The following is a 27374-nucleotide window of genomic DNA, read 5'->3' on the forward strand; positions in this document are numbered from 1 at the left end:
GGACTGAAAGGAGAGTTTTCAGTTATGACACCCTCAGACTTTACAAAATGTCTAGTTTGAATAAATAAGTACCAGTACATTCGTGGTACAACACTCTGATGCTATATAAAAGACTAATTGTTTTCCTTCTTAGTGTTGTTTGAAGAATTGGATCAACTGTTCAATTGTTAGTGACAGAATGACTATTGCAAGCTGTGGTAAAATCATATAACCTCTACAATTGCCGTTAAATCATTTAAATTGTGGACATTGTTCTTTAAGACACATTTTACAATCGTTGCATATAGGTACAAGAAAAGCCTTTCTGTCCCAACTAAATCATGATTGATTGTGTAGAAAAATGATAACCAACATGTCTTTGATTCCCTCAGCAGGTTCTGTCAACAAAATCTTGCCTTATGCAACACTATTACTCCAGGATGTCCTTGATTCTCAAGGTGGATCTATCATGAAAAGTCCTAATCAGAGTCAAAAGTGTGGTGCTGGAAAAGCACAGCCAGTCAGGTAGCATCCGAGGAGCAGAACAGTCAACGTTTCGAGCATGCGCTCTTCATCTGGATTAGGGATGGCCTAAGGAGGAGAGATAAATGGTGGTGTGTGGGTGGGGGAGGGGTGGGGGTGGAGGTGGGGAGGTTGCTGTAGGGAGATACTGGTGAAATTGACAATGATCCTGTGTGGTTGGAGGATCCCAAGGTGGAAGATGAGGCTTTCTTCCTCTAGGCATCAGGTGGTTAGAGTTTAGTGGTAGATGAGGCATGTCCTTGGCGGAGTTGGGGGGTGGTGGTGAGTTAAAGTGTTTGGCCACAGGATGGTAGGGTTGTTTAGCGCATGTGTCCCAGAGATGTTCTCTGAAATATTCCCCAATTTGGCATCCTTTCTCCCCAATGTAGAGAAGACCACATTGAGAACAATGGCCACTGTGGATGATGTGTATGGAAGTGCAGGTAAATCTCTGTTGGATGTGGAAGGATTCTTTAGAGCCTTGGATGGAGGTGAAGGGGGAGATGTGGGCACAAGTTTTGCACTTCTTGCAGTGGCAAGGGCAGGTACCTGGAGTGGAGGGTGGGTTGGCGTGGGGGGGAGCGTGGAGTCACAGAGGGAATGGTATCTGCGGAATGCAGATGGGCGGGCCAATAGACAGTATAACACATTAGAGGTAAAAACAATGACTGCAGATGCTGGAAAGCAAATACTGGATTCGTGGTGCTGGAAGAGCACAGCAGTTCAGGCAGCATCCAACGAGCAGCGAAATCGACGTTTCGGGCAAAAGCCCTTCATCAGGAATAAAGGCAGTGAGCCTGAAGCATGGAGAGATAAGCTAGAGGAGGGTGGGGGTGGGGAGAGAGTAGCATAGAGTATAATGGGTGAGTGGGGGAGAAGATGAAGGTGATAGGTCAAGGAGGAGAGGGTGGAGTGGATAGGTGGAAAAGGAGATAGGCAGGTCGGACAAGTCCGGACAAGTCAAGGAGACAGTGCTGAGCTGGAAGTTTGAAACTAGGATGAGGTGGGGGAAGGGGAAATGAGGAAGCTGTTGAAGTCCACATTGATGCCCTGGGGTTGAAGTGTTCCGAGGCAGAAGATGAGGCGTTCTTCTTCCAGGCGTCTGGTGGTGAGGGAGCGGCGGTGAAGGAGGCCCAGGACCTCCATGTCCTCAGCAGAGTGGGAGGGGGAGTTGAAATGTTGGGTTACGGGGCGGTTTGGTTGATTGGTGCGGGTGTCTCGGAGATGTTCCCTAAAGCGCTTTGCTAGGAGGGTCCACCCTCTCCTCCTTGACCTATCACCTTCATCTCCTCCCCCACTCACCCATTGTACTCTATGCTACTCTCTCCCCACCCCCACCCTCCTCTAGCTTATCTCTCCATGCTTCAGGCTCACTGCCTTTATTCCTGATGAAGGACTTTTGCCCGAAACGTCGATTTCGCTGCTCGTTGGATGCTGCCTGAACTGCTGTGCTCTTCCAGCACCACGAATCCAGTATAACACATTAGTCCAGATCTACTGATCAGAGTCAGAAACCCTATTTCTGACCTTGATCAGATTAAAGTTTACCCAAGCAAAGGCCAAGCTATTCCTCTTGATGTTCATGTTCATGCTCCAGATCTTCTCAGGTTTGCCCCGTTAAACTTTGGCCAGAGCCAGTGTGAAAAGTTGTAATTGGCAACTCCTAAATACATGAAACCACAAGAGTTAAATTTAAAAATCAGAAATTGCTGGAAAAACTCAGCAGGTCTGGCCGCATCTGTGGAGAGAAAACAGACTTAACGTTTCAGGTCAATGACCCTTCTTCAGAATTAAACAGACCTGATGAGTTTTTCCAGCAACTTTTGATTTTGTTTCTGATTTCCAGCTTCTGGAGGAGTTTGGTTTTTACATTTAAAAAAGATTATTATCCTGGAAAGATCTTAAAGAAGGTCCTGAAAACATTTGTTCCTATCAGCTTTACAGTGACAAACTTGATATATCATGACAAGTTGTTTTGAATTGGATTAGCTTTATTGTCACATGTACTCACATGAATACAGTGAAAAATTTACAAGTCGCCACTTACAGTGAGATCTTAGGTACAAAATTACTTAGGTACAGATACTTCAGTACAGGTTCTTAGGTAAAAAAAATGAGAAAAGAACATAAACAAGAGCAAAGATGTTTTAATACCAAATACATTATGTCAGGGTATCATGTCTTTCTTACACCAGGATATTAAACACACAAGATGGCTGTGTGGACTGGCAAGGGATGAGTCAGGAAATTCAACAACTCCAATTGTCAGTTTTCAGGAACAGAATATTCCCGTCTTTTAGGTTACTGCATTACACTGCACTGATCTTGGGTTCCAATTCAAGTATTTCATTTATTTAGCTTTCAGATAAGGCAATCCAATAACTTTTGCCCAATTTGAATAAAGTTGCATTCCAATATAAACAAATTTAGCTCTCTTTACCTGTTGGCTAATGCCCTGCCTACAGATTTTCTCAGCTGATTGTACTCACAGAGGCTGACACAAGCGACCAATTAAGTGCCAGAGCTAATATTAACTAAATCCCTAGATTCTAGTCCCACTTGCCCCAGAGGCATGTAATAACATTTCTGAATAGTTGATTAGAAAATATCAATATTAAATAATTGGTTAAAGGTGATGTCATGGTGTCCCGACATCTAAGCCAGGAGACCTGGGTTTAAGATACCTCACCTGCTTCAGAGGTGAGTCATAGTATTTCTGAACAGGTTGAATAGGAAATATTAATATTATGCAATTAATGCACCACAGGGATGGAGTGCTTTAAGTCTCCCTCCAACTTCATTTTGATCTAAACCTCCCCTCACTTCCTCAGCTTTAGTGTTATTGCGTTGCCCTCAATAGACTTTGCACATAATTTGATTAATTGGAAACATGAGTGATTGTTGCTGGCGGATATTGGATAAAAAGTACCTCAGATGATTTGGTGTTAGGAATAAGACACTTTTGGTCCCCTCCAACTCTATTTTGATTTATTTCCTGCCCTCCCCTTCACTTTTTTGATCACGCAGCATTGCCCTTTGATGTGAAGGGCACTGCTTATTACTAGCCACTCTGGTGTCTCCTTTCTTCCTGGGGGTGGGAAATGAATAAATATTTGTACACCTGTTGTCTTTCACTGTGTCTCACACCTGCGCACACACAACATGGATGTTGGGGAAAATATAAGCACTACCGCTGTTAGGCAGTAGTGTGGGGGAAAATAGCAAAAAAAAGTTTTTTAAAAATTAACCAGGAGATTTGGAATCTCCTCAGTTTAGGAAGAAGTAAGACTTTTGGTTGTGTGTGATAGAATGGCTTGAATAGGTCAACATCCCAGAGAGGCATTAGAGAGGTAGTGTTTGTGGTTGTGCCTCACTCTTGGGCAAACCGTGCCAATATAAGGTTAACCCTGATAGTCCAGTACATTTATCTAGGACTCATTCACGTTCATGGCTTCCTCCTCAAGTTCACACAACTCAGTCTGACCTGAGGAGGAGTGGAGCTCTGTGTGCTTGCCCTGTTGTAAGACGCAAAGTCAAAAAGGATAGTACTGGAAAAGCACAGCAGGTCAGGCAGCGTCCGAGGAGCAGGAGACTCGATGTTTCAGGCATAAGCCCTTCATCAGGACTCTCCACCATCTGCAGTCCTCACTTTCTCCTGCTGTAAGATGACCCTGTTGCACAGTGGAGTGTGCAGTACACAGCAGACCACAGCTATTTGGGGTCCCCTCTGTGGTAGGCTCTGCAGAGTCAGTGCTCAAGGCAGTGAAAACTCATTTTCAATGTGTCAACAGCAAAATTAATAATGAATCTATTTAGAAAATGACCTTGAATTGCTCTGTTGCTGCTCTCCAGGGATGCCTAACTGATGTCATCAACCATGTTCGCTATAAGTAACCCTTTGTAAGCCAGGTTCGAGCTGGGCTGGGGCCTCAGAAGGCTCTGAGAGTTTCATGAGATATGGGTTTTGAGGAGCTCCCTGTGAAACAGGCACAGGCCTGTGTGTTACTTCACCTGCAATTAAAGACCATTTGCAGGTTCAAATGGTGTTGGCTTTATTGATTGGCAAAGGCAACTGGTTGGTCCTACAGAGTCTAATGAGTGCAGTTCATACATCACTAACCCTCTAGAAAAATAAGGAATATACAACATCCCATCCCCTAACTTCAACCTCTGTCCTCCCTTTGATACCTTTTCCTCTCTGTTATGGCCTTTAACACTGTCCGCCCCATTCACCCTCACGACTGACCCGTACCCTTGCCATTATCGAACCTCCATGGAAGCTGTGTTCTCCTGAACCCCTCCTGTGTGCCACAGCATTCAATCAGGAAAATTGATGAACCACAAACATAACTGTAGGAAGCAACTTGTACATGGCTCCTTTCAATCTATGTAGACCAAGTGTGCTGAGCATCTTGGGCTCTGCTGATTTGATCTTGAGGGCTAGACGTATTTACAAAAATGCATGTTCATGCCATGCAAGTTATTATAAGTAAGACCATAAGACATAGGAGCAGATATTAGGCCATTCAGCCCATCAAGTCTGCTCCACCATTCAATCATGGCGGATAGGTTCCTCAACTCCATTCTCCTGCTTTGTCCCTGTAACCCTTGATCTGTTTGATACTCAAGAACCTATCTATTTCAGTCATAAATATAATGACCTCCACAGCCTTCTGGAGCAATAAATTCCACAGAAGATGTTTCTCCTTATCTGACAATGTTTCTCCTTATCTCTGTTCTAAAAGGTCTTCCCTTTACTCTAAGGCTGTGCCCTCGGGTCCTACTCTCTCCGACCAATTGAAACATCTTCCGAACATCTACTCTGTTCAGGTCATTCCGCATTCTGTATGTGTCGATTAGATTTCCCCCTCCACCCCCCATTCCTTCTAAACTCCATCAAGTGTTCCTTCATCTAGATTGTTAATATGTAAAGTACAAGCCAGCCACAGAATGGCATGAGGCCTGGCCCATCGATAACATGGTTAAAACAATGACTGCAGATGCTGAAAACCAGATTCTGGATTAGTGGTGCTGGAAGAACACAGCAGTTCAGGCAGCATCCGAGGAGCAGCGGAATCGACATTTCGGGCAAAAGCCCTTCATCAGGAATAAAGGCAGAGAGCCTGAAGCGTGGAGAGATAAGCTAGAGGAGGGTGGGGGTGGAGATAAAATAGCATAGAGTCCAATAGGTGAGTGGGGGAGGGGATGAAGGTGATGGGTCAGGGAGGAGAGGGTGGAGTGGATAGGTGGAAAAGGTAGGACAAGTCCGGACAAGTCATGGGGACAGTGCTGAGCTGGAAGTTTGGAACTAGGGTGAGGTAGGGGAAGGGGAAATGAGGAAAATGTTGAAGTCCACATTGATGCCCTGGGGTTGATGTGTTCTGAGGCGGAAGATGAGGCGTTCTTCCTCCAGGCGTCAGATGGTGAGAGAGAGGCGGTGAAGGAGGCCCAGGACCTCCATGTCCTCAGCAGAGTGGGAGGGGGAGTTGAAATGTTGGGCCACGGGGCGGTGTGGTTGATTGGTGCAGGTGTCCCGGCGATGTTCCCTAAAGCGCTCTGCTAGGAGGCGCCCAGTCTCCCAGTGTAGAGGAGACCGCATAGGGAGCAACGGATACAATAATTGATATTAGTGGATGTGCAGGTAAAACTTTGATGGATGTGGAAGGCTCCTTTAGGGCCTTGGATAGAGGTGAGGGAGGAGGTGTGTGTGAAGGTTTTACAGTTCCTGCGGTGGCAGGGGAAGGTGCCAGGATGGGAGGGTGGGTTGTAGGGGGGCGTGGACCTGACCAGGTAGTCACGGAGGGAAAGGTCTTTGCGGAAGGTGGAAAGGGGTGGGGAAGGAAATATATTCCTGGTGGTTGTGTCTTTTTGGAGGTGGCGGAAATGTCGGCGGATGATTTGGTATATGCGAAGGTTGGTAGGGTGGAAGGTGAGCACCAGGGGCGTTCTGTCCTTGTTACAGTTGGAGGGGTGGGGTCTGAGGGCGGAGGTGCGGGATGTGGACGAGATGCGTTGGAGGGCATCTTTAACCACGTGGGAAGGGAAATTGCGGTCTCTAAAGAAGGAGGCCATCTGTTGTGTTCTGTGGTGGAACTGATCCTCCTGGGAGCAGATACGGCGGAGGTGGAGGAATTGGGAATATGGGATGACATTTTTGCAAGAGGTAGGGTGGGAAGAGGTGTAATCCAGGTGAGTGGTGCTGGTGGGGGCAGAAGTGGTGGTGACCACGGCAGTAGGGGTGATGGAAGTTACTGAGCGTGTGGCATCAGCGATGATGTGAGGGGCGGAAGTGATGCCATGTGTGATGCATGAGGAATTGTGAGGGGCGGAAGTGGTTGTGGGAGTGGCCATGATGGGGGCGGAAGTGACATCATCAATCAGCATAGGGGTGGCAACTGCATGAGCCGCATGGCTAATGGCGTCTGAATAGTTTCCGAGGCCAGGGGAATCTTCTGGAATGTTTGAGGAGCGCTGGATATGGAGGTGGGTAGATAAAAGTTTGTTGTACTTACAATTTTTGATGTTTGAGATGGAGTTGAAATACTGTTTGTTGAGAGTATGAATTCTCCTGAGGATGTAGTGCAGAGTGGGTCCTTTGCAATTCTGAGAGAGTGTGGCCCTCAGCTGAGGCAGAGCTGACTGTAGAGAGGTTAGGTGCCGGTGCATTGCTGCAAGCGTGGAGCAGAGGATCTTGAAGGAGAACTGTTTTTGAATCTGTAGTCTGTACTGTTTGTCCTGTTCGGGTCCGAACTCTGCTGGTTTAAAGGTGGTCCGGAGTCCGTGTGGGATGAGTTGGTTGGGGAGGCAGGCACTGAGGAAGCAAATGTGGCTGTGTTAGCGAGTTTGTTTCATGACATGGTTGAAGAGCTTCAGGGCAGAGGAAATGACCTGGGAATTGCAGTGGGAGAGGGACTCCCTGAGATTCTTGTAGAGAGAGGAGGAAAACTTCTTCAAGGCAGGCATCCTTGCAAGAGGATTCACAGTAGGGTTAAAATCTGCTCCCAGGAGGACCAGTTCCACCACAGAACACACCAGATGGCCTCCTTCTTTAGAGACCACAATTTCCCTTCCCATGTGGTTAAAGATGCCCTCCAACGCATCTCGTCTACATCCCACACCTCCGCCCTCAGACCCCACCCCTCCAACCGTAACAAGGACAGAACGCCCCTGGTGCTCACCTTCCACCCTACCAACCTTCGCATAAACCAAATCGTCTGCCGATATTTCCGCCACCTCCAAACAGACCCCACCACCAGGGATATATTTCCCTCCCCACCCATTTCCGCCTTCTGCAAAGATGTTCCCTCCGCGACTACCTGGTCAGGTCCACCCCCCCCCCCCCCCCCACCAATACAACCCACCCTCCCATCCTGGCACCTTCCCCTGCCACCGCAGGAACTGTAAAACCTGCACCCACACCCCCTCCCTCACTTCTATCCAAGGCCCTAAAGGAGCCTTCCACATCCATCAAAGTTTTACTTGCACATCCACTAATATCAGTTATTGTATCCGTTGCTCCCGATGTGGTCTCCTCTACATTGGGGAGACTGGGCGCCTCCTAGCAGAGCGCTTTAGGGAACATCTCTGGGACACCCGCAACAATCAACCACACCAGCCCGTGGCCCAACATTTCAACTCCCCCTCCCACTCTGCCGAGGACATGGAGGTCCTGGGCCTCCTTCACCGCCGCTCCCTCACCACCAGACGCCTGGAGGAAGAACGCCTCATCTTCCGCCTTGGAACACTTCAACCCCAGGGCATCAATGTGGACTTCAACAGTTTCCTCATTTCCCCTTCCCCCACCTCACCCTAGTTCTAAACTTCCAGCTCAGTAATAGTCACCATGACTTGTCCGGACTTGTCCTACCTGCCTATCTCCTTTTCCACCTATCCACTCCACCCTCTCCTCCCTGACCTATCACCTTCATCCCCTCCCCCACTCACCCATTGTACTCTATGCTACTTTCTCCCCACCCCCACCCTTCTCTAGCTTATCTCTCCACGCTTCAGGCTCTCTGCCTTTATTCCTGATGAAGGGCTTTTGCCCGAAACGTCGATTTTGCTGCTCCTCGGATCCTGCCTGAACTGCTGTGCTCTTCCAGCACCACTAATCCAAAACCCCATCGATAACATGGTTCGGACTTAATCTCCAAATTTTGCCCCACCATCATAGAAAGCAAAATTGCAGCCCCTGCCTGTAGCGATTGTTTTGAGGTCAAGCAGCTGGACCTTATAGAATATGAGTTCCCTGATTGGGGCCTGCTACTCTGATCCTATCAGGGAGCCCCGACTGACAGATAAACAAAATGGCGAGTGTCAGCTGTACCGACACCTTGGTACCTGACTCTGAATGAGGTCGTACTAAAGTCCGGGTCTCCCCACATGTAAATAAAGGGTGGCTTGGTGATGGGGTACTGCCCCCTGTGGAGCTATTTCCCTGGAAGGTTACTTTGCAGGTTCTGTGAAGTTCTCCTTCACAGTTTCTGGCCTACAACTTGAAACTACCATATTTTTTAAGGTATTAGGGCTGCGTGATTCAGATTCAGATCGCTTGAAGTTTTGCTGATTTGAAGAGTGGTGCGAAGAGGTTGAATAGAAGATTCAGAGTTTCCATGTGAGTGCACTGAATTTTTCAATGCATTTCATTGCATTTTACCTCAAATTGGGCAACAGGTGGCAGACAGATTGGGATTGTAACTTGGCAGGCAGTGGGGAGAGTGGTCGTGGGGTGGGATTTATAAATCTAGAGAAAAGCCAAGGTCTTTGAGCTGTATATCAATTCTGACCGAGATAGACAATGTGTAACAGGAAGGGACACATTAGCTTAACAGTTGTATTGCATCAGTGAATTGGGACAAGTCAGGGAAAATGATAAACGTTCAAGTTAAGAGCACGTTTAAATGAGCAGAATATTCATAATAAGATGCACAAATTAATGGCACAAGTAGTGATCAATGGGCTTGATCTCGTAGCCGTTGCAGAGACTTGGGACAGGATTTTCACAGTCTGAGGTGGATACAGGCACGTTTCCTACAATCAGCTGGCACATTGGTAAATTGGCACCACCACATTTTGCTGGAACCTGTTCAGGGGTGGAATGTCAACCTGTTGTTATAATCTGGAAATGCTATTGTTGAAGTCGGGTGGACAAAGTTAAAAATCACACAATATCAGGTTATAGTCGAACAGGTTTATTTGGAAGCACTAGCTTTTAGAGCGCCGCTCCTTCATCAGGTGATTCAGAAGGAGCAGTGCTCCGAAAGCTAGTGCTTCCAGATAAACCTGTTGGACTACAACCTGGTGTTGTGTGATTTTTAACCTGCTGTTAAGCAGTGTGAGCTCCTTGCGATTGTATTCATGCCCATGAAAGCAGATTAATGGAAGCTGGTTTGAGAATTTTCAAGTTGGCACGTAGTCCTGTCACTGAGCTGAAAACACTATTGGTTTTACTCAGCAATTTCAGAACCACAGGAATCTGTGTTGGTACTTTTGATGAGGTTAAGATGACTGGCAGAGGCATATGACTTTGGTTTAACCCTTAATGAGGTGCTGAGAGATTGTTTGATAGCAGGATTAATGTTGTAACTGAGCAAAACTCAACCGAGTCTTCAAACAGGCACTACAACTGGCTTTATCATTGGAAAATGCAGCAAGTGGTGGATATGAAGTATAGGTTATACCGATGGAAATGGACACTCTCGTCAGTCCAAATGAGGTTGGGGGACACCATTGAGTAAAGGCGATTGCACAGCCTCATTCAGGACAGATCCTGAACAGAGGGACTCTAGGTCAGCCCACAGCAAAATCTCAAAACAAAACCTCGGCCAAACGGTTAACATTTTTTTTGGATCCAGCTGGCAAGCCACTGTAGTTGCTGCTGGTATGTGGACCTGAGACAGCAAAACAGTCCCACTCGGCCTGAATTGAAAAACAGAACTCACAGACTCAATCCAAGAGAGTGAACACCCTGAAAAGCCCACCTAAATCTGATTTGGAACAGTTAAATTGCTTAGTGACATCCACAACAGAACCAATCAAAACAAACATCTGGTCAAAGGTCACCTGGTTCTAATGGAGGTTGATACTGGCATGGGTATATCAGTCATTGCAGAAACAGACTTTAACAATATTAGCTCCGGACTCCAACCCCTAAATTTGCAGGAGACCTCAGCTAGACTGAGAACCTGTGCCAGGGAATCTCTACAGATTAAGGGTACAACTTCGGTTCCAGTATCGTATGTGAAGTAACTGGTTCAGTTCCCACTGATTGCAGTAAAAGGCTCCAAGATGGACAGGGCGGATGTTACAGCCTCAAGAAGGTGAATTTCTTCCGATTTGCTCCAGGAACAAGAAGCGGGCTATGGTCTAGTACACGCCCACTCCCTGCCCCACTCCCCCCCCCCCAATATGTGAGGCTGAGTTGGAGGAAGCAGGCATGGTGTGAAAACACTCCAGGAGAGGCTGTAAGAAAAATAATAGGCCAATATCCTCGGACTGAGAGGGGGAGGGATGTAGTAATTGTAACAGGGTCAGCCAGGTGGACCTCATGGAATATGAGTTCCCTGATTGGGGATTTTAATCTGATCCAGTCAGAAAGCCCTGGCTGACAGATAGAAACAGGAGTGACAGAGATTCTGTTCACTCAAAGAGCTAGCTCTGAGAGAGCTGGATCAGTGTCAAGGACTGTTCATGTGTAAATAAAAGGTGACTTGATGGTGGGATACCAGCCTCTGTGGAATTATTTCAGAGTGTGTGGGTGAGTCAGAGTAGTGTGAATGAAAATCGATATAAATGAGTGTGAGGGAGAGGGTGTGAGTGGGTGAGAGTGAATGAGGGCGGAGTGTGAGTGAGTGAGGGAGTGGGTGAGCATGAGCGAGGGCGCGGGTGTGAGTGAGAGCGTGGGTGTGAGTAGGTGAGAGCGTGGGTGTGAGTAGGTGAGAGCGCGGGTGTGAGTGAGTGAGGGAGTGGGTGTGCGTGAGTGAGGGAGTGGGTGTGCGTGAATGAGGGAGTGGGTGTGAGTGAATGAGAGCACGGGCGTGAGTAAATGAGAGGCGGGTGTGCGTGAGTGAGGGAGTGGGTGTGCGTGAGTGAGGGCGTGGGTGTGAGTGAGAGCGTAGTTGTGAGTGAGAGAGTGGGCGTGGGTGAGGGCGCGGTGTGAGTGAGTAAGAATGTGGGTGTGAGTGAGGGAGTGGGAGTGAGTGGGTGAGGGAGTGGGTGTGTGAGTGAGGGAGTGGGCATGAGTGAGGGAGTGGGCATGAGTGAGGGAGTGGGCGTGAGTGAGGGAGTGGGCGTGAGTGAGTGAGTGCGTGTGAGTGACTGAGTGGGTGTGAGTGAATGAGGGAGTGGGTGTGAGTGAATGAGGGAAGGGTGTGAGTGAGTGAGGGAGTGGGTGTGAGTGAATGAGGGAAGGGTGTGAGTGAGTGAGGGAAGGGTGTGAGTGAGTGAGGGAGTGGGTGTTAGTGAATGAGGGAAGGGTGTGAGTGAGTGAGGGAGTGGGTGTGAGTGAATGAGGGAAGGGTGTGAGTGAGTGAGGGAGTGGGTGTGAGTGAATGAGGGAAGGGTGTGAGTGAGTGAGGGAGTGGGTGTGAGTGAATGAGGGAGTGGGTGTGAGTGAATGAGGGAAGGGTGTGAGTGAGTGAGGGAGTGGGTGTGAGTGAATGAGGGAAGGGTGTGAGTGAGTGAGGGAGTGGGTGTGAGTGAATGAGGGCGCAGGTGTGAGCGAGTGAGGGCGCAGGTGTAACCGAGTGAGAGTGCAGGTGTGAGTGAGTGAGAGTGCAGGTGTGAGTGAGTGAGAGCGCCGATGTGAGTGAGTGAGGGAGCGGGCGTGACTGAGTGAGAGGCGGGTGTGAATGAGTGAGGGAGTGGGTGTGCGAGTGAGGGAGTGAGTGTGTGTGAGTGAGGGAGTGAGTGTGAGTGAGTGAGAGCGCGGGTGTGAGGGAGTGAGGGCGCGGGTGTGAGTGAGTGAGGGCGCGGGTGTGAGTGAGTGAGGGAGCGGGTGTGACTGAGTGAGGGAGTGGGCGTGAGTGAGTGAGAGGCGGGTGTGAATGAGTGAGGGAGTGAGTGTGCGTGAGTGAGGGAGTGAGTGTGCGTGAGTGAGGGAGTGAGTGTGAGTGAGTGAGAGCGCGGGTGTGACTGAGTGAGAGCGCGGGTGTGAGTGAGTGAGGGCGCAGGTGTGAGTGAGTGAGAGCGCGGGTGTGACTGAGTGAGAGCGCGGGTGTGAGTGAGGGAGGGAGCGGGTGTGAGTGAGTGAGAGGCGGGTATGAGTGAGTGAGGGAGTGGGTGTGAGTGAGAGTGCAGGTGTGAGTGAGTGATGGAGTGGGTGTGACTGAGTGAGGGCGCAGGTGTGAGTGAGTGAGGGCGCAGGTGTGAGTGAGTGAGGGAGTGGGTGTGACTGAGTGAGGGAGTGGGCGTGAGTGAGTGAGAGGCGGGTGTGAATGAGTGAGGGAGTGGGCGTGAGTGAGTGAGAGGCGGGTGTGAATGAGTGAGGGAGTGAGTGTGCGTGAGTGAGGGAGTGAGTGTGCGTGAGTGAGGGAGTGAGTGTGAGTGAATGAGAGCGTGGGCGTGAGTGAGTGAGAGTGCAGGTGTGAGTGAGTGAGGGCGCAGGTGTGAGTGAGTGAGAGCACGGGTGTGTGAGGGAGTGGGTGTGAGTGAGTGAGGGCGCAGGTGTGACTGAGTGAGGGAGTGGGCGTGAGTGAGTGAGAGGCGGGTGTGAATGAGTGAGGGAGTGGGTGTGCGAGTGAGGGAGTGAGTGTGCGTGAGTGAGGGAGTGAGTGTGAGTGAGTGAGAGCACGGGTGTGACTGAGTGAGAGCGCGGGTGTGAGTGAGGGCGCAGGTGTGAGTGAGAGCGCGGGTGTGAGTGAGTGAGGGAGCGGGTGTGAGTGAGTGAGAGGCAGGTATGAGTGAGTGAGGGAGTGGGTGTGAGTGAGAGTGCAGGTGTGAGTGAGTGATGGAGTGGGTGTGACTGAGTGAGGGCGCAGGTGTGACTGAGTGAGAGCGCGGGTGTGAGTGAGTGAGGGCGCAGGTGTGAGTGAGTGAGGGAGTGGGCGTGAGTGAGTGAGGGAGCGGGTGTGAGTGAGTGAGAGGCGGCTATGAGTGAGTGAGGGAGTGGGTGTGAGTAAGAGTGCAGGTGTGAGTGTGGGAGCGGGTGTGAGTGAGTGAGGGCGCAGGTGTGAGTGAGTGAGGAAGTGGGTGTGAGTGTGTGAGAGCGTGGGTGTGAGTGAGTGAGGGAGTGGGTGTGAGTGAGTGACAGGCGGGTATGAGTGAGGAGAGAGTGAGTGTGAGTGAGTGAGAGTGTGGGTGTGAGTGAGTGAGAGTGCAGGTGTGTGAGTGAGAGTGCAGGTGTGAGTGAGTGAGGGAGTGGGTGTGAGTGAGTGAGAGTGCAGGTGTGAGTGAGTGAGGGAGTGGGTGTGAGTGAGTGAGAGTGCAGGTGTGAGTGAGTGAGAGTGCAGGTGTGAGTGAGTGAGGGAGTGGGTGTGAGTGAGTGAGAGTGCAGGTGTGAGTGAGTGAGGGAGTGGGTGTGAGTGATTGAGGGACTGGATGTTAGTGAGGGCGCAGGTGTCTGTGTGAGAGCATGGGTGTGAGTGAGTGAGGGAGTGGGTGTGTGAGTGAGTGAGGGAACGAGTGAGAGCGTGGCCATGAGTGAGTGAGGGAACGGGTTTGAGTGAGTGAGGGAGCGGGTGTGAGTAGGTGAATAAATGCAAGAGCATGTGAATATGAAAGTGTGTGAATGTCAGAGGGTGTGCGTGAGTGTGAATGCGAGAATATGTGACTGAGTGTGAATGTGAGGATGTGTGTGTGAGAGAGTGTGCATATGAGAGGGTATGAATGAGTGTACGTGTGTGAGAGAGTGTTTGTGTCAGAGAGTGAGACAGTGTGATTCTGTGATGTGGAGAAAGAGATTGTGTTTGCGTGTATTTGCGAGGGAATGTGAGAGACTATCCAGATTGGTGAGGGAACAAGAGAATGGGTAAGATAGTGAGAGGGAAGGTTATCTGGTAATGCGGTGAGATATTGAGCAACTGGGCCAATGGGCTGAGGAATTGCAGATGGAATTTAATTTATATAAATGCAATTTTCTTAGATCAAACCAGATAAGGACTTACACAGTCGACGATAGGGCCTCGGCATGTGTTATAGAACAAAAAGATCGAGGGGTACAGGTTCATGTGAGCAGCACGGTGGCACAGTGGTTAGCACTGCTGCCTTACAGCGCCAGAGACCTGGGTTCAATTCCCACCTCAGGCGACTGACTGTGTGGAGTTTGCACGTTCTCCCTGTGTCTGCGTGGGTCCCCACCGGGTGCTCCGGTTTCCTCCCACAGTCCAAAGATGTGCAGGTCAGGTGAATTGACCATGCTAAATTGCCCATAGTGTTACGTAAGGGGAAGATGTGGGGGTATGGGTGGGTTGCGCTTCAGCGGGGCAGTGTGGACTTGTTGGGCCGAAGGGCCTGTTTCCACACTGTAAGTAATCTAATCTTAAAAAAAAACTCCTTGAAAGTGGAGTCACAGGTAGACAGGGGAGTGAAAAAGGCTCTCAGCATGCTTGCTTTTATTGGTCAGAGCATTGAGACTAGGATTGGGGTGTCTTGTTGCAGCTGTACAAGATGTTGGGGAGGCCACATTTGGAGCACTGCATGCAGTTCTGTTCGCCCTAATGTAGAAAGGATACTGTTAAACTAGAAAGAGCGCAGAAAAGATTTACTGTGATGCCACCTGGGCTGGAAGGTTTGAGTTAGAAGGAGAGGCTGGAAAGGCTGGAACTTCTTTTCCTGGAGGGAAGGAGACTGAGGGGTGACCTTATAGAGGTCTGTCAAATCATGAGAGGCAATAATAGGGAAGATAGCTAACAGCTATTCCCGATGAAAGGGGAGTCTAAAACTAGAGGGCATAGTTTGAAGGTGAGTGGGGAGAGACACAGAGGTGTCCAGAGGGGCAGTTTTTTCACAGAGAGGGTGTCAGAATGGACTGCCAGAAGGAGTAGACCATTCCTGATGAAGGGCTTTTGCCCGAAACACCGATTTTTCCTGCTCCTCAGATGTTGCCTGACCTGCTGTGCTTTTCCAGCGCCACTCTAATCTAAGCTCTGCATGAAGGAGTCATGGAGGCGAGTACAATTTTGTCATTTAAGAAACATTTGGACAGGTACATGGATGGGATAAGTATGGAGGGATATGGACCAAACACAGGCAAATGAATGAATTGTGAAGGTTGGACAGTATGGATTAACTGGGCTGAAGGGCTTGTTTCTATGCTGTAAATCTCTATGGCTCTGAACGGGTGAAAGTGTTTGTGTGTAATTGGCTGAGGCAGAGTGAGAGAAAAGTGTGAATATGTGTGTGAGGGTGTGAGAGATTGAGCGACAGAAAGTGCGTGAACCTGAGACTGAGTGAGCCAGATACACAGCCAGTACCTCCCTCTCCTTCTCACACTCCGACCATAAACAAAGCAGAGGAGGAGAAGAAATACCAGACTGAATATTATCATGCTCCAGCCCTCATCTTCAAATGTATCAAGACCAACTCAGGATGTGCGTCACAGGAGGCAAAAGCAAGGCCAGTGTCCAATAGCTCAGTCTGAATCTCTCCCTCTTTCCTGGTGATCAGGATTTACGGCATCACCTGCCTCCCTTTAGTTTTGCTTCTTTACCAAGCTAGCCAGAGAAGATTTCATTAGTTGGCTCTGCTGGTTGTCACTTTATAGTGGTGTCCCACATGAAAGAAAATCTAAAATATGTCCCCATATGCAAAAATACTTTCCGACTCTGGTTTAGAGTCTTGCGATTAAAGTCTGTGTGAAACGATGCATTTATTCAGCAATGCGTGTAAATGTGGACCCTTTCTGGAGTCATTGCTTCAGAATTGCATACCTCCTCTGCATCTCACCCTTTGAAAAGCAGCAGCGGGAGAACTTCTGTCATTGTTGAGTTGAGTTAATGATTTTTACATTCTCGATTTTCAACATTACTGCAAATGCCTGCTCCATAACTATAACTCACAGGCTGTGGGGACTTAATATTACAATTCTTCCCCTGGTTTCCCCCAGCCACAGTGTAAGAAAAATAGTTTACAATAGATAAACATATTTTTATACAACAATATATATTCTGACAGTATTTACCCTGCATTAGTCTGTAGTAATCCTTAAAGAATATTAGCTACTTCGAAATAAATCATAGCAGGGCTATTGCATAGTATCACTCCATCAGTTGCATGTCATTGCTATGCTGCATTGGCGTCTGATGAGGGAAGTCTTGCTGTTTGATTGACTCAATGCTCTGCAATGCATTGAAGGTGCTGATGAGCCATTAGGAGAAAGTGAGGACTTCAGATTCTGGAGATCAGAGTTAAAACGTATGGTGCTGGAAAAGCACAGCCAATCAGGCAGAATCTCAGATGCAGGAGAGTCAGCAATGAAAAGCTTTTGCTTGAAACCTTGACTCTCCTGTTCCTCGGACGCTGCCCGACCGGCTCTGCTTTTCCAGCGCCACACCTTTTGACTCTGATGAGCCAATAGACAGCCATGCAACATTATAGATTTGATTGGTCTGGAAAACCACAAGTCATAAATATATCATAATTTGGAATGCAAAGTTCATGTTCGGAATCAATTAGTGTTTTGTAATCTTTGCTTTATATTAAAAGCAGTCAAAGTCCCAGAGGACTATTCTCCCATTAGAGTGAGATGACTAGGGGCAAGTTTAACCTGAGGGTCACCAACCCTCAGGAAAGGGGCAAGGCTGAGAAGGCAGGGCATTCATGGTAACCTCAGCCAATGCAGGAACCGAATTGTTTAATTCAATTTTGATAAAGTAATATAGGGAATTGGTGAGAGTTATCCCATTGCTCTTATGTGCATAAACTTCCAGAAGATGTTTGTTACAGTTTAATATAACAGTCCTGTTGGCAAAGCTTAAGCTCTAGGATTAAGGGGACAACACAGGAACTGCATAGATTTGAGACTGGCTATGGGGCAGAAAACACAGAACATCTAACGTTCTTAAATAAAAATAAAAATACTGCAGTTGCTGGAAATCTGAAACAAACACAGAGAATATGGAGAGACTCAGCCAGTCTGGCAGCGTCTGTGGAGAGAGAAGCAGAGTTAACATTTCGAGTCTGAAATGATTTGTCTTGTATTAATTCCATTTCAGATCAAAGGGAAGGTGCAGCATTGTTTCTGAGAGGAGAGCACAAGGATATTGCCCATTAGATGCATGTTAATGATCTGTTCTTGGGGATACATGCCACATTTCAAAGTTTGTGAAGAATATGGTTCGGTGCTCGAAATGTAATAAGATTCAAGGTTACGGGCCAAGAGCTGGGAAATTGGGTTAGTGTAGATAGGTCTGTACAGATAGGTCAGAGGCTAAAGAGCCTCTTCTATACTGTATGACTGTATATGAAACTCAATAATGTATTAAACAATGAGGTGGATGGATAAACAGAAGCCTCATAGAAACTGGATTATGAAATGGGCAGACAGGTGGACGGATGACTTTTAATTCATTACCGTGTTTAGTGATTCAGCTTGGGATAGAGAATGAGTAGAGATATGAAAGGTTTTCTTTGGGTGTCGGAGGTTGAGAGGTGACCTCATAAAGGTTTATAAAATCATGAGGGTCATGGATAGGATAAATAGACAAGGTCTATTCCCTGCCGTTGGGGGGAGATGGGTCCAGAACCAGAGGACATAGGTTTAGGGTGAGAGGGGAAGATATAAAAGAGACCTAAGGGACAACTTTTTCACGCAGAGGGTGGTACGTGTATGGAATGAACTGCCAGAGGAAGTGGTGGTGGCTGGTACAATTGCAACATTGAAGAGGCATTTGGATGGGTATATGAATAGGAAGGGTTTGGAGGGATATGGCCCGGGTACTGGCAGGTGGGACTAGATTGGGTTGGGATATCTGGTCGGCATTGATGGGTTGGACCGAAGGGTCTGTTTCCATGCTGTACCTCTCTATGACTCCATGTCAGTTACGTGCAGAAGGAAGGCTAATTGCTTTTTAAGCACAGAAGGTTAAGCTGAGGTTTCAGGGAAGTGTTTCTAAATCTTGAAGTACATATGCATGAGAGTTTTGCAAGCTGTTGACTGGTTCCACAGAATATTTCCACTAGGTTGCACTATCATATATCGACTTCAGATACAGAATCCCGATAGTCTGGAAGCAGGGCATTCAGTTCATACTGACCCTCCATAGAGCATCCCGCCCAAACCCACCTCCCTCACTCTATCCCTGTATTTCCAGTGGGTCATCCCCCTGGCCTGTACATCCTTGTACACTTTGGGGCAATTTAGCATGGCCAATTCACCTAATCTTTTGTCTGTGGGAGGAAACCGGAATACTTAGAAGATATGGGGAGAATGTGCATACTGCACACAGACAGTTGTCTGAGGTTGGAATCGAATGCTATGGGCTTGGAGGCAGCCATGTTAACCACCGATCCACCGTGTCGGTCTCTGCTCATGGTTCTATTATGCATTCAAAATGTTTACAACGAGTAGAATTCCTGCTGGATTTTTATACGAAAGAATCAGCTACTTACCAGCTTTCCTTCAGCTATATCTTCACTTGGATAAAAATGGCCCAAAGGAGGAGAATAACAAAGAATACCCAACGTAAAGTGGTATCTAAAAGAGTGCAGAGAATTATTTTGCTCATAAGTAGGTGAAAGACAAAATGGTTTAATGCAAATGTACGAATTAGGAGCAGACATGGACGGTTTGACACTTTACATGTGGCTCAGGCAGTAAGCCAGAGATTGTTACTCCTAAAGTCCTGCAATTTAGTTTAGCACCCAACATCTCATGTTCCCTCATCAAAACCTTCTTCCTGATTCTATCTATGTCATTGGTACTGACATGGACCACTAACATTCCCACTGCATGATATCTGGTTGGCATGGATGTGTTGGATCGAAGAGTCTGTTTCAATTCTGTACATCTCCACATCTCTATGACTCACTATGTTTGATTCCAGCCCAGCAGATGTATCCCCAACTTTGAGACTGGGCAGACAAAAACCACTTGGACTGAAGGGGTTACCTAGTAAGGTGACAAAATGTGTGGAAGTGAACAATCCCAGCTCAGCAAGCAAACATACATCCAAAACCTCAACCTGGGCTACAAATCTTCTCAAAATGCACTACCACCTGGACTCATGTCAGGACTGATGTATGAAGAGAGACTGAATCAGTTAACACTTCTTCAGAACATTTATTCAGGTAACTTACTTAATATCTGTTGTTGGTGCCAGGTCAGATTCTGACTCTTACTCTAAGACTGAACTTGGAAAAGCTTTACTGGTTGAGCTCCTACTTTGAAATAAATTCCTAAATATACTCACTCAGTCTCAGTTCCCTTCAGGTGAACTTTCCCTCACACTGAGCTAGCACTTACAATTTAATCTAATTGGCTTTCTAAATTCTCAGTTATCTTGGATCCAGTAATTTTTGTTTACTCTTGTAGTGGAAGGATACTGATATTTCAAAATTTAGACCCGGGATCACCATTTATTGGTTATAATGATCAACTTTAAAGGTACAAAGTGCAAACATTGGAAATATACAGAGCAAGTGGATTGTGAAATCAATTAGTGTAATTTCCTCCCCAACATTATGCCACAAGGAATCCCATTCACATGTGAAAACAGGGTTTCATGCTGAAATAGAACCAACCCCCACAAACTTGACCCCAAAGTTTCAAGCACAATGTTAAGTTGGTGTTGATGCAAGAAGTGACATTCAATCTACATCATCAACATTCCTTACTTGGAGAAAGCAGTCACTGGGACTCTGGCAGGTAAATAACCAGGAATCTCATGTGTGACAATAGGATACTATACAGTAGATTCTGGATTAGTGGTGCTGGAAGAGCACAGCAATTCAGGCAGCATCCGAGGAGCAGTAAAATCGACGTTTCAGGCAAAAGCCCTTCATCAGGAATAAAGGCAGAGAGCCTGAAGGGTGGAGAGATATCTGGATTAGTGATGTTGGAAGAGTACAGCAGTTCAGGCAGCATCCAAGGAGCTTCAAAATCGACATTTCGGGCAAAAGCCCTTCATCAGGAATAAAGCTTGAGGAGAGTGGGGGTGGGGAAAAAGTAGCATAGAGTACAATAGGTGAGTAGGGGAGGGGATGAAGGTGATAGGTCAAGGAGGAGGGTGGAGTGGATAGGTGGAAAAGAAGATAGGCAGGTAGGACAAGTCATGGGGACAGTGCTGAGCTGGAAGTTTGGAACTAGGGTGAGGTGGGGGAAGGGGAAATGAGGAAAATGTTGAAGTCCACATTGATGCCCTGGGGTTGAAGTGTTCCGAGGCAGAAGATGAGACGTCCTTCCTCCAGGCGTCTGGTGGTGAGGGAGCGGCGGTGAAGGAGGCCCAGGACTTCCATGTCCTCGGCAGAGTGGGAGGGGGAGTTGAAATGTTGGGCCGCACCAATCAACCACACCGCCCTGTGGCCCAACATTTCAACTCCCCCTCCCACTCTGTCGAGGACATGGAGGTCCTGGGCCTCCTTCACCGCCGGTCCCTCAACGCCAGACGCCTGGAGGGAGAACGCCTTCATCTTCCGCCTCGGAACACTTCAACCCCAGGGCATCAATGTGGACTTCAACAGTTTCCTCTTTTCCCCTTCCCCAACCTCACCCCAGTTCCAAACTTCCAGCTCAGCACTGTCCCCATGACTTGTCCTACCTGCCTATCTTCTTTTCCACCTCTCCACTCCATTCTCCTCCTTGACCTATCACCTTCATCCCCTCCCCCACTCACTTATTGTACTCGATGCTACATTCTCCCCATCCCCACCCTCCTCTAGCTTATCTCTTCACCCTTCAGGCACTCTGCCTTTATTCCTGATGAAGGGCTTTTGCCCGAAATGTTGATTTCACTGCTCCTCGGATGCTGCCTGAACTGCTGTGCTCTTCCAGCACCACTAATCCAGAATCTGGTTTCCAGCATCTGCAGTCATTGTTTTTACCTATTATACGGTAGATTAAGGTAATGTATTTGATGTAGTCTATTTGAATTTCAAGAATGCTTTGATGAGTTTCCACATTGAGGACTGATAATGAAAGTCAGAGCTCATGGGATCCAAGGGAATTTGGCTTGTTGGATGCAGAACTGGCTAAGTAGCAGGAAGCAGAGGGTGATGGTCTAGAGGTGTTTGTGTGTCTGGATGCTTGTGTCCAGTAAGGGATCAATGTTGGAAACCTTGCAGTTTGGTGAATTATATAAATAATTTAGACTTTAATATAGGAGAATTGATCAGTAAGTTTGTGGATGATATGAAAATGATGATGTGGTAAATATAGAGGAACCTTGATTATCCAAATGACACGGGGCAGAGAACATTTTGTTCGGATAATTGAATGCTTGGATAATCGAATGCCGGAGAACACAGTTTAGCCAAGCATTGTGATCTTGTCCGGATAATCCAAAATTCAGATAATTTAATGCCAGATAATTGAGGTTCCTTTGTCATGAGGAGAATTATGGGAAGATACAGATGGGCTAGTGAATGGCAAATGGAATTCAATCCACAAATGTATGAGGTGACGCACTTGGCAGAGCAAACAGGACAAGAGAATTACAGTAGGACCCAGGGCAAAACTGAGAATCAGAAGGACCTTGGTGTGCATATCCATCAGACTCTTAAGGTGTCAGGTCAGGTGGATAAAGTAGTTAAAAAGGCCTATGCAAAACTTATGCTTATTAGTCAAAGCATAGATTATAAGAACAGGGAGGTTATATTGGAAATATATTAAATGTTAGGAGGGCTATGATTGCATTGAAGATGGTGCAATGGAGATTTCCCATGATGTTGCATGGACTGGAGAGTTTCAGTTATGAAGAGAAATTGGACAGACCAGGGTTGTTTTTGTTTGAGTACAGAAGGCTAAGGGAGACATGATTGGGATGTATAATGTTATGTGAAGCATTGATAGAGTACACAGAAAGGGACCTTTCTCCTTGGGACCAGGGGACATAGATTTAAGAGAAGGGCCAGTAGGTTTAGAGGAGATGTTAGGAAAGCTTTCTCATCCAGATGGTGGTGGGAATCTGGAATTCGCTACTGTAAGGGTGGAAGAAAGAAACTCTTGTAACATTTAAGAAGTATTTGGGTGTGCACTTGTGGTGTCAAGACATGGAGGGCTATGGACCAATTGCTGAAAAATGGGATTGGAATAGTTAGGTATTTGTTTTTGATCACTGCAGAAATGATGGGCTGAAGGGCCTTTTACTGAGCTTTTGATCTCTATGACTCCATGATACCTTCCATTATTCCAATGGTACAGAAGTAAAACAAATGCTTCAAGTATACCTGTTCAAATCCACTTGACATTTACCTTTGTCTTTCCTTGTCATTGAGAATTATCTTTTCACCTGTTCAAAATTATGTGGAAAGTTATTATTTGAAAGTGCATTAGCCTCATGTTATAGCTCTACACTAAACTGTGAAGAGGAATTAGCTGTGTTTACTGAGATAAACATGAAATGCTAATTAGATAGAAAAAAAGCAAAGAGCAGCAGATTGCTTTTAGCTATTACTCTAGTTCACAATATTACAATTTTAACACATTACTGAAAAGTCAGGATTTTATATCAACTTATGATTGAACAAAAATATACTGTTGAAAAATAAACAGACCAGTTAGCATATATTGTGCCTTACCTTCAAGAACTTTAAGTCGTATGGGAGTTAATGGATCCAGAAGGTTAGGTCTATCTATTCCACACCAGTACCATCCTTTATCACTTTTCGTTATCTGGTCCATATGTACTGTAAGTTGTCCTTTTGCATTATCAGCTGTAATTCTTATTCTGCCATCATGACTTTTCTTTTCAGGGCCATTAGTTTGTACCAAAACAGTACAGCTTCTCTTGTAGTAGCCTTTGCACCAGCACTTCTGATAATTTCTAAAATATGTGTCAAATCTGCATTGGATTGTGACAGATTCTCTCACATTTCCAGTTTTTTCTTCTGATCCACTAATTGAAGCGTGTGTAACTGTAAATGTTAACACATAGTAAACTTTAAAATGTAATACTTTTCACTTAATTGGAACAAAAGGACATTAACATTGATATTCCCTTCTCTTGGTTTCCACACTATTTTCATAGAACATAGAACAATACAGCGCAGAACAGGCCCTTTGGCCCTCAATGTTGCGCCGACCTGTGAACTATTCTCAGCTCGTCTCCCCTACACTATCCCATCATCATTCATGTGCTTATCTAAGGATTGTTTAAATGTCCCTAATGTGGCTGAGTTAATTATATTGGCAGGTAGGGCATTCCACGCCCTTACCACTCTCTGAGTAAAGAACCTGCCTCTGACGTGTGTCTTAAATCTATCACCCCTCAATTTGTAGTTATGCCCTCTCATACAAGCTGACATCATCATCCAAGGAAAAAGACTTTCACTGTCTACCTTATCTAGTCCTCTGATCATCTTGTATGTTTCTATCAAGTCCCTTCTTAGCCTTCTTCTTTCCAATGAGAACTGACCCAAGTCTCTCAGCCTTTCCTCATAAGACCCTCCCCCAGACCAGGCAACATCCTGGTAAATCTCCTCTGCACCTTTTCCAATACTTCCACATCCTTCCCGAAATATGGCGACTAGAACTATGGCCATTATTCTAGGTCCGGCTGCTGTAGCGTTTTGTATAGTCGCAGCATGACATTGCGGCTCCGGAATCCAATCCCTCTATGAATGAAACCTAACACACCATATGCCTTCTTAACAGCACTATCCACCTGGGTGGCAACTTTCAAAGATCTATGTACATGGACTCCAAGATTCCTCTGCACTTACACACTACCAAGAATCTTTCCATTGATCCAGTACTCTGCCTTCCTGTTATTTTTCCCAAGGTGAATCACCTCACATTTAGTTGCATTGAACTCCATGTCATCTCTCAGCCCAATTCTGCAATTTACTCAAGTCCCCCTGCAACCTGTAACATTCTGCCAAACTGTCCACTACTCCACCAACTTTAGTTTCATCTGCGAATTTACTAATCCATTCACCTATGCCTGCGTCTAAGTCATTTATAAAAATGACAAACAGCAGTGGTCCCAAAACAGATCCTTGTGGCACACTACCAGTAACCAGACTCCAGGCTGAATATCTTCCATCAACCACCACATGCTGCCTTCTTTCAGAAAGCCAGTTTCAAATCCAAACTACTAAATCACCCTCAATTCCATGCATCTGCATTTTCTCCAACTATGTGAAACCTTATCAAAGGCTTTACTGAAGTCCATGTTTACCACGTCAACTGCTCTACCCTCATCTACATGCTTGGTCACCTTCTCAAAAAACTCTATGAGGTTTGTGAAACACGACCTGCCCTTGACAAAACCATGTTGACTATCTGAAATCAAATTGTTGCTTGGTTAGATGATTATAAATCTTATCTCTTATAATCCTTTCCAAAACCTTTCCTACAACAGAAGTAAGACTCACTGGTCTATAATTACCTGGGTCATCACTACTGCCCTTGTTGAACAAGGGCACAAATTTGCAATCCTCCAGTCCTCTGGTACTAAACCTATAGACAATGACGACTCAAATATCAAAGCTAAAGGCTTTCCTATCTCCTCCCTAGCCTCCCAGAGAATCCTTGGATAAAATCCATCTGGACCAGGGACTTGTCTACTTTCCCTCCTTCTAGAATTGATAACACCTCTTCGTGACTAACCTCGATCCTTTCGAGTCTAATATCTCATATCCCATTCTTCTCCTCCACAATATTCTCCTTTCCTGAGTGAAAACTGATGAGAAATGTTCATCTAGCACCTCTCCAATCTCTACAGGGTCCACGCTTACCTTCCCACTTCTGTCTTTGACTGACCCTATTCCTACCCTAGTCATTCTTTTATTCCTCACATACCTATAGAAAGCTTTTGGGTTCTCCTTTACTCTATTTGCTAAAAGCTGCTCGTGTCCTCTCTTTGCTCTTCTTAATTCTCTCTTTAAATCCTTCCAAGCTGATCTGTAACTCTCCATCGTCTCATCTGAACCATCTTGCCTCATCAACACGTAAGCCTCCTTCTTCCGCTTAACAAGAGATGCAATTTCTTTAGTAAACCACGATTCCCTTACCTTACCACTTCCTCCCTGCCAGACAGGGACATATCTATCAAGGACACACAATATCTGTCCCTTAAACCAGCTCCACATTTCCATTGTCTGCATCCCCTGCATTTTGCTACCCCATTCTATGCAACTTAATTCTTGCCTAATTGCATTATAATTGCCCTTGCCCCATTGATAACTCTTGACCAGTGGCATGTACCTACCCCTTTCCATCGCTAAACTAAACGTAACTGAATTATGGTCACTCTCTCCTAAGTGCTCACCTAACACTAAATCAAACACCTGGCCTGGTCCATTACCAATGAACCAGGCCAGTGTGGCCTCCCTTTTTGTCGGCCCTTCGACATACTGTGTCAGGAAACCCTCCTGTACACACAATGTTGGGGAAGTTAAATTCCTCCATAATGACCACCCTGTTCTTTTCACCCCTATCCAGAATAATTTTGCCAAACCTCTCCTCCACCTCCCTGGAACTCTTTGGAGGCCTATAAAAAAACTTCAAGCAGTGTGACCTCTCCTCTCCTGTTTCTAAATTCAACCCATACCACCTCAGTAGACAGGACCTCGTCAAAAGTTCTTTCAGCCACCATTATACTATCCTTGACTAACAAGGCCACACCTCCCCCTCTTTTACCATCTTTCCTGTTCTTAATGAAAGATCTAAACCCTGGAACCTGCAACATCCATTCCTCACCCTGCTCTATCCATGTCTCCGAAATGGCCATAACATCTAAGGCCCAGGTACCTATCCATGCTGCAAGCTTATCTATCTTTCCTGTGACCTTCTCTCTTTTTTTTTGGCATTCTCTCCTTCATTCTTGATGGCTGCCTTCCTCATTGTCCTTTAACTCATTTTGTCTCATTATTCTTGTTCACTCAAAAACAAGTCTTCTCCATTCATTTGGTCACAAGCCATGATTCCCATAAGTCATGCTTTAGTTTGACATCTTCAGGAATGCTTGGGAAGACATCCCTCCTGTTAGTATCCTACAATGGCAGTGTTCTGATCGGAACAGTTGTTTTGGGAATCTGGAGTCCTGTATATGGATGATATGCCCCAGCACAGAGATTGAGTGTTTAGCAACTTGAGAAGGGGCAAAATGGCTTGGTTGAGGGTGCCTGCTGTTGGACATGAAACTGAGTGTCCAATTACAGTTTCACGTTATCTTTACAATACACAATGGAGAAATCTGTGGTGAAGTTATGGACTTTTTCTGTGGTGACATCACCAAAGTTGTATGGATAGCTAATAATAACAAGTTAAAATACAGAAGGAAGATAAAGGGCGATGAGAACATCCTCTCTCTCAATGTCGGCAAACCAAGGAATTGACCATTGACCTCAGAAAGAAAGGAGGAGAACAAACTCCCGACTACATCAACAGAACTGAAGTTGAGAGGGTGGACAACATCAGGTTCCTTGGAGTGATGATAATCGACAACCTGTCTTGGACTTTCCCCTGTAGATGCGATAATCAAGAAGATACAACAATGCCTCTTCTTCCTCAGGTGGCTTAGGTAATTGGCCATGTCCATAAGGACCCACACCAACTTCTACAGATCCACCATTGAGAGCATACTGTCCAGGTACATAACGGCCTGGTATGGCAAATGTTCTGCCAGGACCATAAGAAATTATAGAAGTTTGTGTGCACAGCCCAGACCATCATGGAAGCCAACTTCCCATCCATGGACTCCATTTACATGGCTCGCTGCCAAAATCATCAAAGAGCCATCACACCCTAGTAATGACCTCCTACCATCTCTTCCGTT

General features: G+C 46.5%; 1 protein-coding gene across 1 annotated transcript in view; it reads right to left on the reverse strand.

Annotated features, from left to right (window-relative positions):
- Positions 1 to 2118: 2118 nt before the first annotated feature.
- Positions 2119 to 27374, reverse strand: part of LOC140467117 (CMRF35-like molecule 5) — a 35133-nt gene continuing 9877 nt past the window's right edge. Inside the window, exons 2-5 of the mRNA XM_072563183.1 lie at positions 23173 to 23508; positions 22847 to 22883; positions 7229 to 7312; positions 2119 to 2164 (exon numbers count right to left, since the gene is read on the reverse strand). Coding sequence (XP_072419284.1) covers positions 2119 to 2164; positions 7229 to 7312; positions 22847 to 22883; positions 23173 to 23508 — 503 coding nt within the window. The remainder of the gene's footprint in view (positions 2165 to 7228; positions 7313 to 22846; positions 22884 to 23172; positions 23509 to 27374) is intronic.

The sequence above is a fragment of the Chiloscyllium punctatum genome, chromosome 45 (genome assembly GCF_047496795.1).
Source record: "Chiloscyllium punctatum isolate Juve2018m chromosome 45, sChiPun1.3, whole genome shotgun sequence".
NCBI classification, from domain to species: domain Eukaryota; kingdom Metazoa; phylum Chordata; class Chondrichthyes; order Orectolobiformes; family Hemiscylliidae; genus Chiloscyllium; species Chiloscyllium punctatum.